The sequence below is a fragment of the Emys orbicularis genome, chromosome 17 (genome assembly GCF_028017835.1).
Source record: "Emys orbicularis isolate rEmyOrb1 chromosome 17, rEmyOrb1.hap1, whole genome shotgun sequence".
NCBI classification, from domain to species: Eukaryota; Metazoa; Chordata; order Testudines; family Emydidae; genus Emys; species Emys orbicularis.
The window spans coordinates 23,831,713-23,848,017 of NC_088699.1; the positions used below are offsets into that span (position 1 = coordinate 23,831,713).

Sequence of the window (16,305 nt, forward strand, 5' to 3'; positions counted from 1 at the left end):
TTAGTCTGTTCTGAGGGCACATGTGAGGCTTAAGCCGTACATATGACTTGCGCTGGGCTGTATTGCTTGGAGCACTCCACACACCTTCATCCCTTGGCAGGTGCTGCATGTGCAGGGAATACATTCACACCAAACAGCATTTCTGTTACCCTCCTGTGGAGAAGAAAGTGCTCATTGGATCAACATTTTCTAGAGGTGCTCGACCCCAGCTCTGCTCCAGGCCCCATCCCAAGTCCACCCCTTCCCCCAAGGCCCCACCCTGCCTCTTCCTGCCCTACCCCTCCCCGCCTCTTCCTGTCCCTTCCGCCCCTCCCCCGAGTGCTCCACTCTCACTCCGCTCCCTCCCCCCAGCACCTCCTACACGCCGTTAAAGAGCTGATTGTGGGGGCTGGAAGGGGCTGGGGGGAGGGTGAGGAGCGGCCACGGATGAGTGCTGAGCACCCACTATTTTTTTCCTGAGGGTACATCCATGGAGTCGGTGCCTGCGGCTTACACGCTGCATGGGGTGAATTTCACCCAAAATGGATACGTCAGATCTGTGCCCTGGGCATTGATGTCTGTAAGGTGGGATTACTCCTGCATCTCCACCTTCCCAAAGTGCTTTGAGACCCACTGAGGCCTGAGACGGTGTCAATGCATTGCATCACTAGCAAGCATTCTCATTCTCTCATTCCAACAGTTTAAGTTCTTGCTTTCATACTCAGAGATCCTGAGTTCAAACCCTTCAGACTCCCTGACATTATACTGTGTGTCATGCCCAGTCCAGAAGTCAGCCCACATAGGGGACCTGAAGAAGGACTCGGTGTAGCTCGAAAGCTTGTCTCACTCACCAACAGACATTGGTCTAATAAAAGATATTACCTCCCCCACCTTATCTCTCATAGCCTGGGACTGACACGGCTACAACAACACTGCATACACATAGAGAACAACAGCCTACTACTGCTCTAAGCTACTGGAGTGACTCCTTTAGCTGAAGAATAAGGTCTATGTTCAAACCCTGCTGCTAACCCAAGCTCCTGGGTTACTACAGCTGCATATGATGGAATTGTGTTTCTTCAGGTTCTTTAAATTCTAGGAAATTCTATACCAAAAAATATTGTTAAAAGAAGCTTGCAAAGTTGAGCCCTCAAAAGTGAGGAAATGCCAGAATCACAGGCGCCAGCTTCCGCCAGGCCCCTGTGGTGTGCAAACCCCCACCCCACCCCACCTCTTCCCGCCCCTGCTCCACTCCTGCCCCACCTCTTCCCGCCCAGTTCCGCCCCCTCCCCAGAGCACGCCCTGTCCCCGCTCCTCCCCCTCCCCCCCAGGCCTCCTGCAAGCCATGAAATAGCTGATCGTGCAGTGCGGGAGGTGCTGGGAGGGAGGGGGAGGAGTCGATCCGGGCTGCCGGTGGCTGGGAGGCTCTGAGGGGAAGTGGGGGGAGCTGATTGGAGCACCCACGGAGTCGGCGCCTATGGCGAGAATGAACCCAGCTCTCCCACTCCTTCTGGGTCATCCAGGTTGCACTCCCTCCCCCTGCTCTGACCCTCAGCTCCGTGGAGAAGTCAAGAGGAGAGGATCCACAGTACCACAATGGCAGAGCTTCCCTTCCTCACGGAGGGGAGAGATCTGTTCACAAAGTGCGTCTTTCATGTGCAGAGGGGGGGTGATGATCTCAGTCTGGCATCAACACACATGACTGAATACACGCAGGGAGCAGATTGGCTGAGTAAGGAAGTTCCATTTTAAGAGTCACTGTTCAGAGTAAAGCCACACTAATGCTTTCCCCATCACCATCATTACTATCATTGTGTGCTGTGGTTGTGCCTAGGACCCCAGTCATCAGTCAGGACCCCATTGTGCTAGGCCCTGTGCAAACAGAACAAAAATCTTCCAATCTAAATATAAGATGAGGCAAAAAAGGTGGACACAGACAGACTAGATGGGGGAGCACAATGCAACAACACAGGGCAGCATGATGGATAGGGTCTCAGCTCACCAGCTGCCTAAATACTACCTAGCTTTTTGTAGACATGCTGGCAAAGGAGAGTTTGAAGAGGGGTTTTGAAGGAGGACAGTGAAGGGGCTTTGCAGGTGTTTAGAGGGAGCTCGCCCCAGTCGCTGAATTGCAGCAAGGGAGAAAGCACAAAGCTGCTTCTTTAAAGAGTCAAGTGGGCGATGAAGGCTGCATCATTGGCAGTTCATTGAACTTCATCACTGATGTTCAGAAATTGACTTTCAGCATATAAAGAGTTGTGTCTGATACTTTCCTGAGGTCTGTAGCAGGCTACCCTAAAGTTACAGCACTTCCCCTATGGAGCTAAACACGTTCACCATGTCTCAATCATAAATGTTTTTGTTCTGATTCTGTGCAGGTTCGAAAAGTGTCAAATGAAATAATTCATACAGCCAATGAGAATGTCACCCAAGACCAGGAGCGCTCTCTCATCTTCATGCAGTGGGGTCAGTGGGTTGACCACGATTTGGACTTAGCCCCTTTCACTACTACAAAAATCAACAATAAAGAAGTTCATTGCGAGACCAGTTGCACCTTTGAGCCACCTTGCTTCCCAATTCAGGTAAAACTACAACCCTGAGTCTTTTCCTCCCTTGCAGGAGCAGTCCCTGGGCTCTAAGACTGAGAATAGTGTATAAGGTTAGACCCAGAAAAACTTTATGTTGAAAAAATAGAAAGATCAAAGTTGTGAATTCTTCAAAGAGCCTCAAGCACCTAGGACACTGTATATTACAGGGGGAGCTGGTAGTAACCAGGGGGGCTGGAACATTTTTTATAGTGGGGGTGCTGAAAGCCATTGAACCAAACTATAAACCCTGTATATAATGGAATCCACTTCGAGTCAGTTCATGCGGCAGCACCCCTAGTTCCAATACCTATGGTAGTAACCTCTATATTTAGGTTGCCTAGCACATTCTTGTCCATGGGGATTGGTGTCTGCAGTCATGACAGGCCAATGGCGAGAGTCTGCGGGGTGTGTGGTAGGGGAACCCGGGCCCTCCCTGCTCCATCGGGGGCCCTGTGACTGCCAGGTCAGATACACAGCCTGGGGCAGACATCCCCCAACCCTGCTCCCTGGGTCACTTCCTACCCCAGCCTCTGCCCCTCCAAAGTCACAGCAGAGTCTGCTTATGGACTCACTGATTGGCGATTCTCCCTGGCAGTGATCCGAAGACTCTTCTCCATCAATTGCAGCCCACTGCTCCCCAGGGCCCCCAGTGGCTCAGCAGACGGGTCTGGTCCAAGTAGTGGGTGCTCCTGTAGCCTCTCTGTAGGAGCTAACCATGTAGGATTGTTCCCTTGCTTTATCCACCCTGACACAACTGGGATGCTCCCTTTTGAGCTTGGCCTTCATTGTGAGCAGGCCCTGCAGGTGCAGCTGGGCTGGGCCTTCTGGGCCCAGAGCTACTCCTTAACCCTTGGTTCCCCAGTGTGGGGCTTGTACACCCCATCACAATTCCATCATAAAATACTCTTGCAATCTTTTGTGAGAAGCTCTACTAGCTCCATTGTTTGCAGTTGGTTTTTGAAATTTGGCACAGAGAAAGCCCTGGAGCCAGAGAAGTGCCTGTTCATTGCCCTGTGGAATTCTGTTCACGGTTTGCTGAGATACAATAAGTAGTTGAAAAAATGGCCATTTCCCCTCTGTCACTTTCATTCTGCAGGAAAATGTTGGTAGCCTGGTGAAAAACTAACTGAACACCACATTCTAAGGCTGGGCCCACACTGCTGCCAAAGAAATGGTAGCCACCGTACTGGGAATGTCTATCAGCTGTAACAGGGTATTGTGGGGAGAGACAGACTGGGATGCTGCACCCAGCACTTTCCCCAAGCAAAAGAAGACAGGGAATTACACGCACAAAAACTCCATTAAAGGAACACTATTTAGATTGCAAAGTCAAGCATTCCAAAGTTTAAAAATGCCAGAATTCAGGTTGTCCAATCAACCTTTATTCTGTCCCCTGGCACATATGGATCATGCTACAGTCTTTTACTATGTGATTATATACTATTTTTTCTAGGATTGGTTTAGTGCACAGAATGGACACACAAAAGGCAGACTTAAGAGCAGTCATAACATTTGTCATTTCCTAACTTTTGAGTGCTTGACTTTGTGATCTAAATCATTTTCTTTTAGCACAGTTGGGCTTTTTGTTTGGTTTAATTGGGTGGTTTGAGGGTGGGGGTGTAGGTAATATTTTTATAAATCAGGAAAAGAACCTGGGTATCACAGTGGCCATTTCAATAAAAATCTCTGCTCCATATGCAGCTGTGGTCAAAAAAGCCAACGTGCTGGTACAATGCATAAAGAATGGGATGGAGAATATGAGAGAAAAAACATAAGGGCCTTGTATATATCAATAGACTGTGGAACTCACTGATACTAGATGACGAATGTAGCAAGATACAAAGAGGGATACGCATAACAAGAGCATCCAGAGTTAGAATAGCTAATGCTAATACAATTTTTGACAGGGTTCTAAAAATCCTACTTCAGATTTTAAACCTATTTAAACCATTTTAAACCAGATCCTTTACTATTGGGATTAGAATGAGACCTTCTTGGGGGCAGATTATCTCATGACTGCCTACTGCAGGGTTCATGGCACCTTGCTCTGAATCATCTGCCACTGAACGCTGTCAGAGACAGGACATTAGACTAGATGTACCATGGGTCTGATCCAATCGGTGAATTCCCGTCGCTATTTTAATACATAATAAGAATAGATAATGCGTTTGGAACATTCCTAGATTCATAGATTCTAAGGCCAGGGGGTATTGTGAGCATCTAGTCTGACCTCCTATGTAGCATAGGCCACAGATCTTCCCTAGAATAATTCCGTTTGAACTAGGGAATATCTTTTTAAAAAATCCAATCTTTATCAACACATCGACACTTTAAATTGGGAGTAATTCTCTTTTGTTTTCTACAGATTCCCCCTGATGATCCACGAATTAAGGACCCAAATACTTGTATGCCATTCGTCCGTACAGCTCCAGTGTGCAATGCCAGAACATTTATGCGAGAGCAGATCAATGCGATCACCTCATTCTTGGATGCCAGCATGGTGTACGGCAGTGAAGTACCTCTAGCTAAGAGTATTAGGAATCAGACAAACCAGCTGGGTTTGATGGCGCTGAACCAGAACTTTACTGATGCAGGGCTGGGATTACTGCCCTTTGAGAACAAATCCCAAAGCCTCTGTTTATTCACAAACAAGACCATGAATATCCCCTGTTTTAAAGCAGGTAAGTCACGTGCCTGGAGCACAATTAATTTTCTGAAGTGAGCGGCAGAGAAACTTAGCAGTGCCTGAGACAAATATAATGAGACATCAGCAACTATTGTGTAAAAGTGTTGTGTAAGAAAAAATAGGGGGAACATGAAAATCACACTGAAAATGGAAAGTGAAATGTTTTAAGCCCAAAATATTTTTTTCATTTTAAAATGTCATTACAAAACTAAATGAAAAGTTCTAGTCAAAAGAAAACTTCCCACAGAAAAGCCATCATTTTTTGGTGAAAAAATTTCAAATGGTCATTTTCCTCATGGAATTTACCATGACATTTTTTTGGCTTTTCAATCAGTTTTTGTAATTTCCTAGTTTGCTTTAATAAACAGACAAACAAAACAACTGTAACACCCCTTCTCTCACATGATCAACAGCAGGGTTTGTTCCAGGGTCTGGAACCTTTTGTACTTCAGCACAGAGCAGTACCAGTGACATGGAACAGTGACTGCAGTATGTGGAAGCAGGAGTAAGCCATTTTTCTCTAAAACAATGGACTAGATATGCAGAAACACCCCACTTCACTCACGCTCATAGATTTGTCAAATTCTTTCTAAGAAGTAATGTGGCTAAGAGGATGAGACTCGACTGGATGAGAAACCTGGGTTCTGTTCCCAGCTCTGTGAGGATGATGTTATGAAATGTCTGTTCCTTTTTCTGTAAAAGGGGAGGTCTGACACCTGAGTCTTTGCTTAGTAGTAAGAATTATGAAGTGCCATAAAATAATTAATGCCAGTTAATAGGAGAAGTGAGGTTAGAACCTATGGCTGTACACGGGCGGCAGGTTTGTAGAAATGTTGGTGGTGCCCAGAACACCCAGAGCCTGCCCCCCCAACTCCACCCCCCACCTGCCCAAGGCTCTGGGAGAGAGTTTAGGTGGGGGGAGGAGGTCTGGGGTGCAGGCCCTGGGCTGGGGCAGGCGATTGGGGTGCAGGACGGGTGAGAGGTTGGGCTCTGGAAGGGAGTTTGGGTGGGGGAGGGAGTCTGGGGTGCAGGCCCTGGGCTGGGGCAGGCGATTGGGGTGCAGGACGGGTGAGAGGTTGGGCTCTGGAAGGGAGTTTGGGTGGGGGAGGGAGTCTGGGGTGCAGGCCCTGGGCTGGGGCAGGCGATTGGGGTGCAGGACGGGTGAGAGGTTGGGCTCTGGAAGGGAGTTTGGGTGGGGGAGGGAGTCTGGGGTGCAGGCTCTGGGATGGAGTTTGGGTGCTGGATGCAGCCTCCAGGCTGGGGCAGGGGGTGGGGGTGCAGGAGGGGGTGAGGGGTGCAGGCTCTGGGAGGGAGTTTGGGGGCAGGAGGGGCTACGGGGGAGGGGGTGCAGGCTCTGGGAAGGGGTTTGGGGGCAGGAGGGGGTGTGGAGGGAGGGGGTGCAGGCTCTGGGAGGGAGTTTGGGGGCAGGAGGGGGTGTGGAGGGAGGGAGTGCAGGCTCTGGGAGGGAGTTTGGGGGCAGGAGGGGGTATGGGGAGGGGATGCAGGATCTGGGAAGGAGTTTGGGGGTGGGAGGGGGTGTGTGGGAAAGGGGTGGGGGTGCAGGCTCTGGGAAGGAGTTTGGGGGCAGGAGGGGGGTGTGGGGAGGGGGTGCAGGCTCTGGGAGGGGGCAGGGCGTTTACCTGGGGCTCCTAGGCAGGGTGGGCTGGGGGGCCTCCGTGTGCTGCTACCCCCAGGCACTGCCCCCGCAGCTTCCTATTGGCTGCAGGGGCACTTGGGGCGGGACACAGACCCACCCTGCCCAGGGGCTACAGGGAGGGGCCAGCAGCCATGTGGAGCGAGCAGGCAGGAAGCTGCTCAGGTAAGTGGGTTAAAAGGGCGATGCTGAAATAACTTAAGCAAGAGTTGGTGGCCATACTCTGAGGCCACCAAAACATTTGTTGCGAGAACTCCTGCACTAGGGCCGAATTTCCAGTCCCTGCTCCACAGCATGGAGGTGCTAGAGATCCTCAACAAAACAGTTGTAAGAATATTTTAACATGGTCAAAATAATATTAATTCCCTAGCCCTGTTCTTGGAATTGCTAGCAGCTCACCTTACAATGCAGGAGTCTAATATGGCAAATTAAAAACAGTTCCTCAGCTGAATAAAATATACAATTATACTGTGTTTTTATATTTTAGGTGATGCACGAGTAACTGAAAATCTGGGACTTACAGCTATACACACACTCTTTGTGCGGGAGCACAATCGCTTGGCTACCAAGTTGAAAAAATTAAATCCACACTGGGATGGAGAGAAGCTCTACCAGGAGGCCCGAAAAATCATAGGTGCCATGACCCAGGTATTAGCTGCAATATCGTTTTTGCTGCCATTCACTTGTTGATTAAACATTTCTTGCGCAGATTTAGACATGATTTTTCCCCTCCAGAATTGCCTGTGCAGGTTCCTACACACCAAGCTTGCTCAGCCCTGTCGCCACTGGGGCTATGCGTGCAGCAGCCTGCAGATCTAAATGTCTTAGGCACCCTCTGTGCTGCAGGTGCCCTCTGCCTTATCATTCACAGCTCAGTTTTAGTGGCTTAGTGTTGTACAAATGGAAATAATTACTGTGTCAGATATTGCCCCCGCATGCGGTATCTTTGGGGACCAATGCGATCAATCCATGAATAGTTTCAGTGTGATTGTGTTCTACTCCATGGTGGTGGTTACCACAGCGCCTCCAGGAATTAAAAACAGTGAGGGATGATTAACGTGAGTTGCTAAGACAACTCCGTGGGGTGGATTGCATTTCTTGGCTCAGACTGGGTTTTCCAGAGACAGGGAAAGAACTTGGGCTATAGAATGGTTGAGTTTAAACACGCTCGGGGTCCTCATTTTGATTCCGCAAACAGACAGGACCTTTGGTCCTAAGAGGACCCCACCGCCGGCTGAAGGGTTGGAAGAGATGTTAGCCTACCAGACTCCCCATGTGGAAGCTGGGTGATTTCTGACATGTTTAGTTTGTGTGAAAGAACTTTTATTGTTTTTATATGTTGTCTCTGTGATGCTTTTATCCTAAGAATAAATGTACTCTGCTGAGAAAGAGCTGTGTGGCAGTTGGTAACTACTGGCTCATGCCAGTTATTGCCCTTAGAGAGAAAGCACAGCCCAGGCTGACTGGCTTGATGAGGATATCATGGTGGGTGGCAGGAGGCTGTGTAGCTTTAAAACCCCAGAGATGCGGGTCTCTCTCCAAGAAACATGACAACTGGGAGCCTGAAACTTTACATAGGAGGGGGGAATACAGGTGCAGTGACCCTGAAACTGTGACAATAACAAAAGGAGACCTAAGGAGTTAATTTTTGTCCCTAACATGGCCATTGCAGGGAGACATATCTGCAAACACAGCACCTCATGCAATAACAAAATGTCTGCAATGTCTCAGCATATAACCTGCTGGTGAAGTGCCTACTCCAAAACTCTAGGTTAAGGGGTGACTTAATCACAGTCTATAAGTATCTGCATGGGGATTAAATACTTACTAATGGGCTCTTCAATCTAGCAGAGAAACGTGTAACGGAGCAATGGCTGGAAGTTGAAGTTAGACAAATTCAGCCTGGAAATAAGGCGTAAAATGTTAATGATGAGAGGAATTAACCATTGGAACAACTTTCCAAGGGTCATGGTGGATTCTCCAGCACTGGCAATTTTAAAATCAAGATTGGATGTTTTTCTAAAATATCTGCTCTAGGAATTATTTTGGAGAAGTTCTATAGCCTGTGCTATACAGAAGGTCAGACGAGATTATCACAATGATTCTTTCTGCCCTTGGAATCTATGAACTGCGCCCCCCAGCTCATCTTGCCCCATGCAAAAAGCCAGCAAGGTGATGACTTATGGTCATCGTGCCCCTGCAGAAGTTGTTCTCTGCTCAGCCTTTGGTGCCCAGGAGCTGGGAGATGTCCAATCCACCTTCAAAGAAGCAGGCAGAATTCTGAAATCCATCATCCTGTGCTGGTACTGAGTATTGTGAATTAACAACAGAGTCATCTGTGTCACAAAGGCAGAACTGTCTGCCCTTGCAGGACTCTGACACTGGACACCATGCCTTGTCTAGAGCCATATCCATCTTCTAAGGCTCCTGCATCAGACTCACAGATCTTAGAAGCTGCAAGAGCTGCATGGAATGTGCCTGGAACCACCATATCTAGGGCTCTCCCTTCAGTATCTCAGATCCACAAGTCCCTTCCTCATCATAATCAGATGTCCGTATCAACAGTCCCTGTTATTGCACTGTCCTGGTCTCTCTTTTCATCAGCTCTCATTTATTTTAAAGACGCCTTATTTCAGAGAAAAGCCAATGTGCTGATATTCAAAAGGGTGACTAGGAAGGCCCAGCTAACTGAGGGGCTTGGATAGTGCCTGTACCTTGTGTTGGCCTCTGCACAGGGCTGAACTTCACTCACAGACAGCACATTGTCTTTTCTCTGGTCCTCTGGAACATCAACCTCAGTGGCTCAGAGAGCTCCACGGCCAATTCTTTTAATTCTCTTGGGGGAAAGTTTTCCAGTCCTGCAGATTTAAAATGTTTAACTTCAGCAGTTGCTGTTTAGTGTACTCCCTACTTACTATTGGAATAGAAAGTATTTAATTATCACTGTAAGCCAGGGGTCGGCAACCTTTCAGAAGTGGTGTGCCAAGTCTTCATTTATTCACTCTAATTTAAGATTTCGCGTGCCAGTAATACATTTTAACGTTTGTAGACAGTCTCTTTCTCTAAGTCTATAATATATAACTAAACTACTGTTGTATGTAAAGTAAATAAGGTTTTTAAAATGTTTAAGAAGCTTCATTTAAAATTAAATTAAAATGCAGAGCCCCCGGACCGGTGCCCAGGACCCGAGCAGTGTGAGTGTCACTGAAAATCAGCTCACGTGCCGCCTTCGGCACACGTGCCATAGGTTGCCTACCCCTGCTGTAAGCTATGAATACATCCTCCTGCTCCTTCCAAAACACAGAACAGAAATATTTATTGAAGACTTCTGTCTCTTCTACATCATTATGGACAATTTTGCCATCCACACCTAGTAACAGAACAAAGCCATTTGCTAGAATTGTTTTTGCGCCTCATATATTTAAAATTTCCTTCTTGTTGTCTTTAACTTTCCTGGCTGTTTCATTGATGTCTTGCATTTTGACACAGAATTTTTGACCAATCCTATTGATAATGTTAGAAAGTGATCATTTTTTCCTTTAGAAAGAGCGTATAGGAGCTTCTAACTCAGTCTGTATTCCCTTCCAGGTAGTAACATACAGAGACTACTTGCCACTTCTGCTTGGAGATGAGACTGAGAAGGAAATACCATGCTACGCGGGCTATGATGAGTCTGTGGATCCCACCGTGGCAAATGTATTCTCCTTGGCTTTTCGGTTTGGTCATAGTTCAATACAGCCTTTTGTGAACCGTTTAGATGAACATTTCCAACCTTTGGGTCCACATTCCCAGGTGCCTCTTCACCTCACATTCTGTGCTTCCTGGAGGGTTGTAATGGAAGGTAAGCATGCTTTGCCAGGCCCTGCCTGCAGTCCTGCTTTGCCAGCAAGGTAGAGATTCAACAATTTACTTAAGCAGATGAGTTCACTGGGACTTAAGCACATGCTTCAAGTTAACCACATGCTTAAGTACATTCCTGAATCAGAACCTAAAGCTCATTACAGCTGATCATTTGTTTCTATGAATCAGGACATGTTTTCAGTTAATAAATCATTTCCTCAATTCCAGCAATTTTCATCAAAGTGTAATTATCTGGGCAAATGGATAGAATCATAGAATCGTAGGACTGGAAGGATCTTGAGAGGTCATCTAGTCCAGTCCCCTGCACTTTTGGCAGGACTAAGTATTATCTATTATTTATTATAGATTATTTGTATAGATTATTATTAGGGCTGTCAATTAATCGCAGTTGACTCAAGCATTTAACGCAAAACAAATTAGATTAAAAAATAATCGCAATTAATTGCAGTTTTAATCACACTGCTATACAATTATAGAATACCAATTTAAATTTATTATAAATACATTTGACGTTTTTCTATATTTTCAGATATATTGATTTCAATTACCACACAGAATACAAAGTGTACAGTGCTCACTTTACATTATTATTTTTGATTACAAATATTTGCACTGTAAAAAAGATAAAAGAAATAGTGTTTTTCAATTCACCTTATAAAAGTACTGTAGTGCAATCTCTTTATTGTGAAAGTGCAACTTACAAATGTAGAATTATTATTTTTTAGGGCTGTCAATTAATCGCAGTTAATGCAAGCAATTAACGTAAAATAAATTAACACATTATTTTTAATGAGTGTTAATCACACACTTCTCTTTTGACCCTCTTCACTTGCTGTACTTCATCGCTTAGCCGACATTGGCACAGTTCTACTGTGTTCTCTTGATCTGGAGTGATTAAATATCAGAAAAAATTAATGGCGCAAAGCAGCAAAAGTTCAGGTTTTTGAATGGGTCTTTATTTTTAAAAAGCTTCTGGGTGGTTCTCTGGATAAAAAGACGGTCATCTGTAGTTATTGCAAGGCTGAGTTCCAATACCATTGAAGTATCAGAGGGGTAGCCGTGTTAGTCTGGATCTGTAAAAGCAGCAAAGAGTCCTGTGACACCTTATAGACTAACAGATGTATTGGAGCATGAGCTTTCGTGGGTGAATACCCACTTCGTCGGATGCATGTCCGTTGAAGTACTTCAAGTCTTCAGTACCACGTGCACACTAAACATGCTTTCACCTCAAGTTCTTGTGCTACAGATAACCTACTGACAGCAAATGAATCCCGCCAGCCATGACAGAGTATGCTTAAAGAGTTTCAGGATCACGACAAGCCCCTGGATCAAACAAAGTACAACAGCTTAACCAATGCTATTGCAAAGTGGATATCTACGGACTGCAGACCGCTCAACATTGTAAACGACAGAAGGCTAAAAGATGCTATTCAAATTGCATCTTCCAATCAGTCATACACCTTGCCCTACACGATGCAGGAACTACTGCATCACAAATACATGACCTCTATCACAACGAGAAGACTACAAAGTTGGAGCTTCTGAAAAATGCACTAACTGTTGCTTTGACTGGTGATCACTGGACATCCCTGTGCAATCACAGCTATCTTGGAGTCACAGCACACCTGATTGATGCTGCATGGACACTGCAGTCGTTTGCTTTAACAGTAACACATACTGAAGAGAGACATTATGCTGAAGCATATGCAGAGCACTTCTTGGATGTTGTGAAAAAATGAAATATTCAAGAAAATATTACAACAATTTTGTACTAACAATGCACGTAATGTGATAGCAGCAGACAGTCATTTGCCTTTTGAACATATGACATGCATCACTCTTGGTCTGCAGCAATCAATTACAGTAGCACTCAGTGATGGTGGTTTTGAAAATGTGCTGGCAAAATGTAGAAAACTTGTGGGCCATTTCAAACACAGTCCAGCTAACAGTACAGAGCTAGGAATACAACAAGCTGCAAATGGACAGAAACAAGAACCTCTTGTACAAGATATTTCAACCAGATGGAACTCCACATTGGGTATGATTCAGTGTCTGTGTAACCCATACACCTTCTGGGTGTAGTATTCTGTCCCATCTAGTGGCACCAAGACCACGTAGAGAGAGACATAAAACGAGTCTGTTCTACAGCCTTGGCTAATAGCCAGGTGGCTTTTAGCTCATGCCTTAGAGGCTCATATACTACACTCCAGAGGTCCCTAGTTCAATCCTGCCCACCGACGACCGGGGTCTGTCGGCGTTACAAGTGGGGGCTCATCCGGGATTTCAACTGGGAAGACTCTGAAGCTCGGGATGCGCTTCCTCAGCTAGGGGAAGTATGTAACCCACACACCTCCTGAGTGTGGTGTTCTGTCCCATCTAGTGGCACCAAGACCACTTAGAGAGAGAGAGATAAAATGGGTCTTCTCTACAGCCTTAACTAACAGCCAGTTGGCTTTTAGCTCATGTGGTAGAGGCTCATGTACTAAGTCCCTAGTTCGATCCTGCCCACTGACAACCGGAGTCCGTCGGCGTTACATCAGTTTTGAAATAAAGTCACTATCACAGCCACATTAGCTCTTCAAAAGCACAACCTATCAGTGCCGACAGGTAAGGATTTAAAACACTGCAAAAGCTAGAAACACTACTTGAGCCCTGCTGGTTTGTGACTGAGCTCCTTGTGGGAGAATTGTATGTCTCCTGCTCTGTGGTTTTACTCACATTCTGCTATATATTTTGTGTTATGGCACTCTCGGATGACGACCCAGCATATGTTGTTCGGCTTAAGAACACTTTCACTGCAGATTTGACAAAGCGCAAAGAAGGTACCAATATGAGATTTCTAAAGATAGTTACAGCACTCAACCCAAGGTTTAAGAATCTGAAGTGCCTTCCAAAATCTGAGAGGGATGAAGTATGGAATATGCGCTCAGAAGTCTTAAAAGAGCAACACTTCAATGTGGAGATTACAGAACCTGAACCGCCAAAAGAGAAAACCAACCTTCTAACATGCGTCGGTCTGCACTGCTTTGGATCATTATCAAACAGAACCCGTCATCAGCTTGGAAGCACATCCTCTGGAATGGTGGTCGAAGCATGAAGGGGCATACAAATGTTTAGCATATCTGGCATGTAAATACCTTGCAACGCTGGATACAACTGTGTCATGCGAATGCCTGTTCTCACTTTCAGGTGACATGGTAAGTAAAAGTTATCTCCCATAAATGTTAACAAACTTGTTTGTCTTAGTGATTGGCTGAACACGAAGTAGGACTGAGTGGATTTGTAGGCTCTAAAGTTTTACATTGTTTTATTTTTGAGTGCAGTTATGTAAAAAAATAATAATTCTACATTTGTAAGTTGCACTTTCACAATAAAGAGATTGTACTTGTATGAGGTGAATTAAAAATACTATTTATTTTGTTTATCATTTTTACAGTGCAAATATTTTTCATAAAAATGATCATATTTTGTGTTGTAATGGAAATCAATATATTTGAAAATGTAGAAAACATCAAACTATTTAAATAAATAGTATTCTATTATTATTTAACAGTGCAATTAAAACTGTGATTAATCACAACTTTTTTTAATCTCATGATTAATCGCAATTAATTTTTTAATCGTTTGACAGCCCTAATTATTATTAGAGATTATTATTATTATTATAGAGGGCTATATTTATGACAGCCCTCTTATAGACTTGGGGCTGCAAGACTTTCTTCTTTGATAGAGGTTTTCCAGAATGACATTTACAATCTCCCTCCCTGGCTAGAGCTTCTCATAGCCAGGGAAGGGAGATGAGCCAATGACTCTGTGAAGTCCAATAGGGACCTCACAATGCTAATCTAATTAACCTGGAAGGTACTAAGTTACTATGGTGATGGGTAATGGTAGAAAACTCTAAAATGGACAAGCAGTGGTCAGCAGGTGAGCCATGAGCTTCAATCTAAACATGGCACCACGAATAGCCAGTGGAAGTTTGAGCTGCATGTGCAGCTGGAACAGCTCATGGAACAAGAGGGTAACAGGCCCTGTTCGATAGTGACTACACTTGGAATGCTGCATTCAGCTCTGGGCACCAGAAGAAAACAAACACACTGAAGGACGTTAAAAAAGAGCAACCAAAACCACTCTAGGACTCTAGTATGCAGCGGTGTTATAGCCATTTCGGTCCCAGGATATTAGCGAGACAAAGTAGGTGAGGGAATATCTTTTATTGGACCGACTTCTGTTGGTGAGAGAGACAAGGTTTTGAGTACACTACCTGAAGAAGAGCTCTGTGCAGCTCAAAAGCTTGTCTCTCTCACCAACAGAAGTTTGTCCAATAAAAGATATTTCCTAACCCAGCTTGTCTCTCTGGGATTCTAGGAAAGATTTTAAAAGCTGCCAGTAACTTTCACTGTATTGAGTAAATGAAACCTTGCAATGCCACTTAAACTATGAAATTACTTGCAAAAGCTAGCAGTGGGCATCAGCCACGAACTTTGCTGATAATTGTATCTTTAAAGACCTGGAACCTGAGCTGAGGCTGAATTGTGTCTCACTCCTGCTACAGGGGTAGTTTAATCTTCTACTTTGAATGTTCTGCCTCTCATCAGTGTAGCTATAATTCCCGGTTACAATTCAACATAACTTTTAATAACTGTTCTATGAATACTAATAAGCCACCGTTTTTCAATGGTGCTTTTGGTGATAGCCCTCTTAGTTTATAAAACTTATTCAATGTTCTGTTTTCATATTAAATATGCCTTTAATCTGGGACCCAAAAGCACTTTCCAAACATGAAGTAAGTCTCATGACCTCCAGAGGTGGGAGTTATCTCCATTTTACAGCTCCAGAGACTGAGATGCAGAGGCCTAGGGCCAGATTTTCAAAGGTCTTTAGGTATCTAAAGATGCAGCTAGTGCGTAGTAGGATTTCCCAAAGCACCTAAGTGCCCATTGAGAAAATCCCATTGGACTCCTATCTGTGTCTTTAGATGGCACCTACCTACCTTTAGGAATCTGGCTCCTAGTGATGGTAAAAAATTTGGTGACAATCAGTAAAAAGCAAAAATTGTAAAATCCAGGAAATTTTCAATAAAAAAATCAGTACAAACTGAAAACAAAGTGCCTTGTCTAGATTATGAACAAATATCTCAAACAGGCAATTCCCTCCCCCCCAAGAAGACTGCCTGATTTTATCAACAACATTTTGCTATATTTTAAAAATACATAATTCTATAGCTCCTTTCACTCACGTTTAGTGGTGACACTTTCATTTTATATGTATTTCATGCTAATTGGATATATATACAATGGGACAGAGTGCAGCCACTTTAGAACTGACTGCCCTACCTCTCAACTTACTATGAACTGAATATTAAACCAAATTAGCCAAGGTATGACATGGGTGAACTCACCACTTGTGAAGAAGTAAACAGTCATTGGAGCAAGGGCTTGAACATGGCTCTTTCACGTGATAGATACAGGTCCTAGCCACCAGGCTATAGAGTCAACATCTCTAGCTCTGTCTCTGGCCCAATGCATTGTTTAATA

The 16,305-nt window shown here is 44.9% G+C and overlaps 1 protein-coding gene across 1 annotated transcript in view; it reads left to right on the top strand.

Moving 5' to 3' along the window:
- LOC135891053 (myeloperoxidase-like) overlaps positions 1-16,305 on the top strand; it is an 85,606-nt gene that overhangs the window by 39,228 nt on the left and 30,073 nt on the right. Inside the window, 4 exon segments of the mRNA XM_065418542.1 lie at positions 2,358-2,561; positions 4,933-5,248; positions 7,395-7,555; positions 10,496-10,748. Of these exon segments, the coding sequence (XP_065274614.1) occupies positions 2,358-2,561; positions 4,933-5,248; positions 7,395-7,555; positions 10,496-10,748 (934 nt within the window).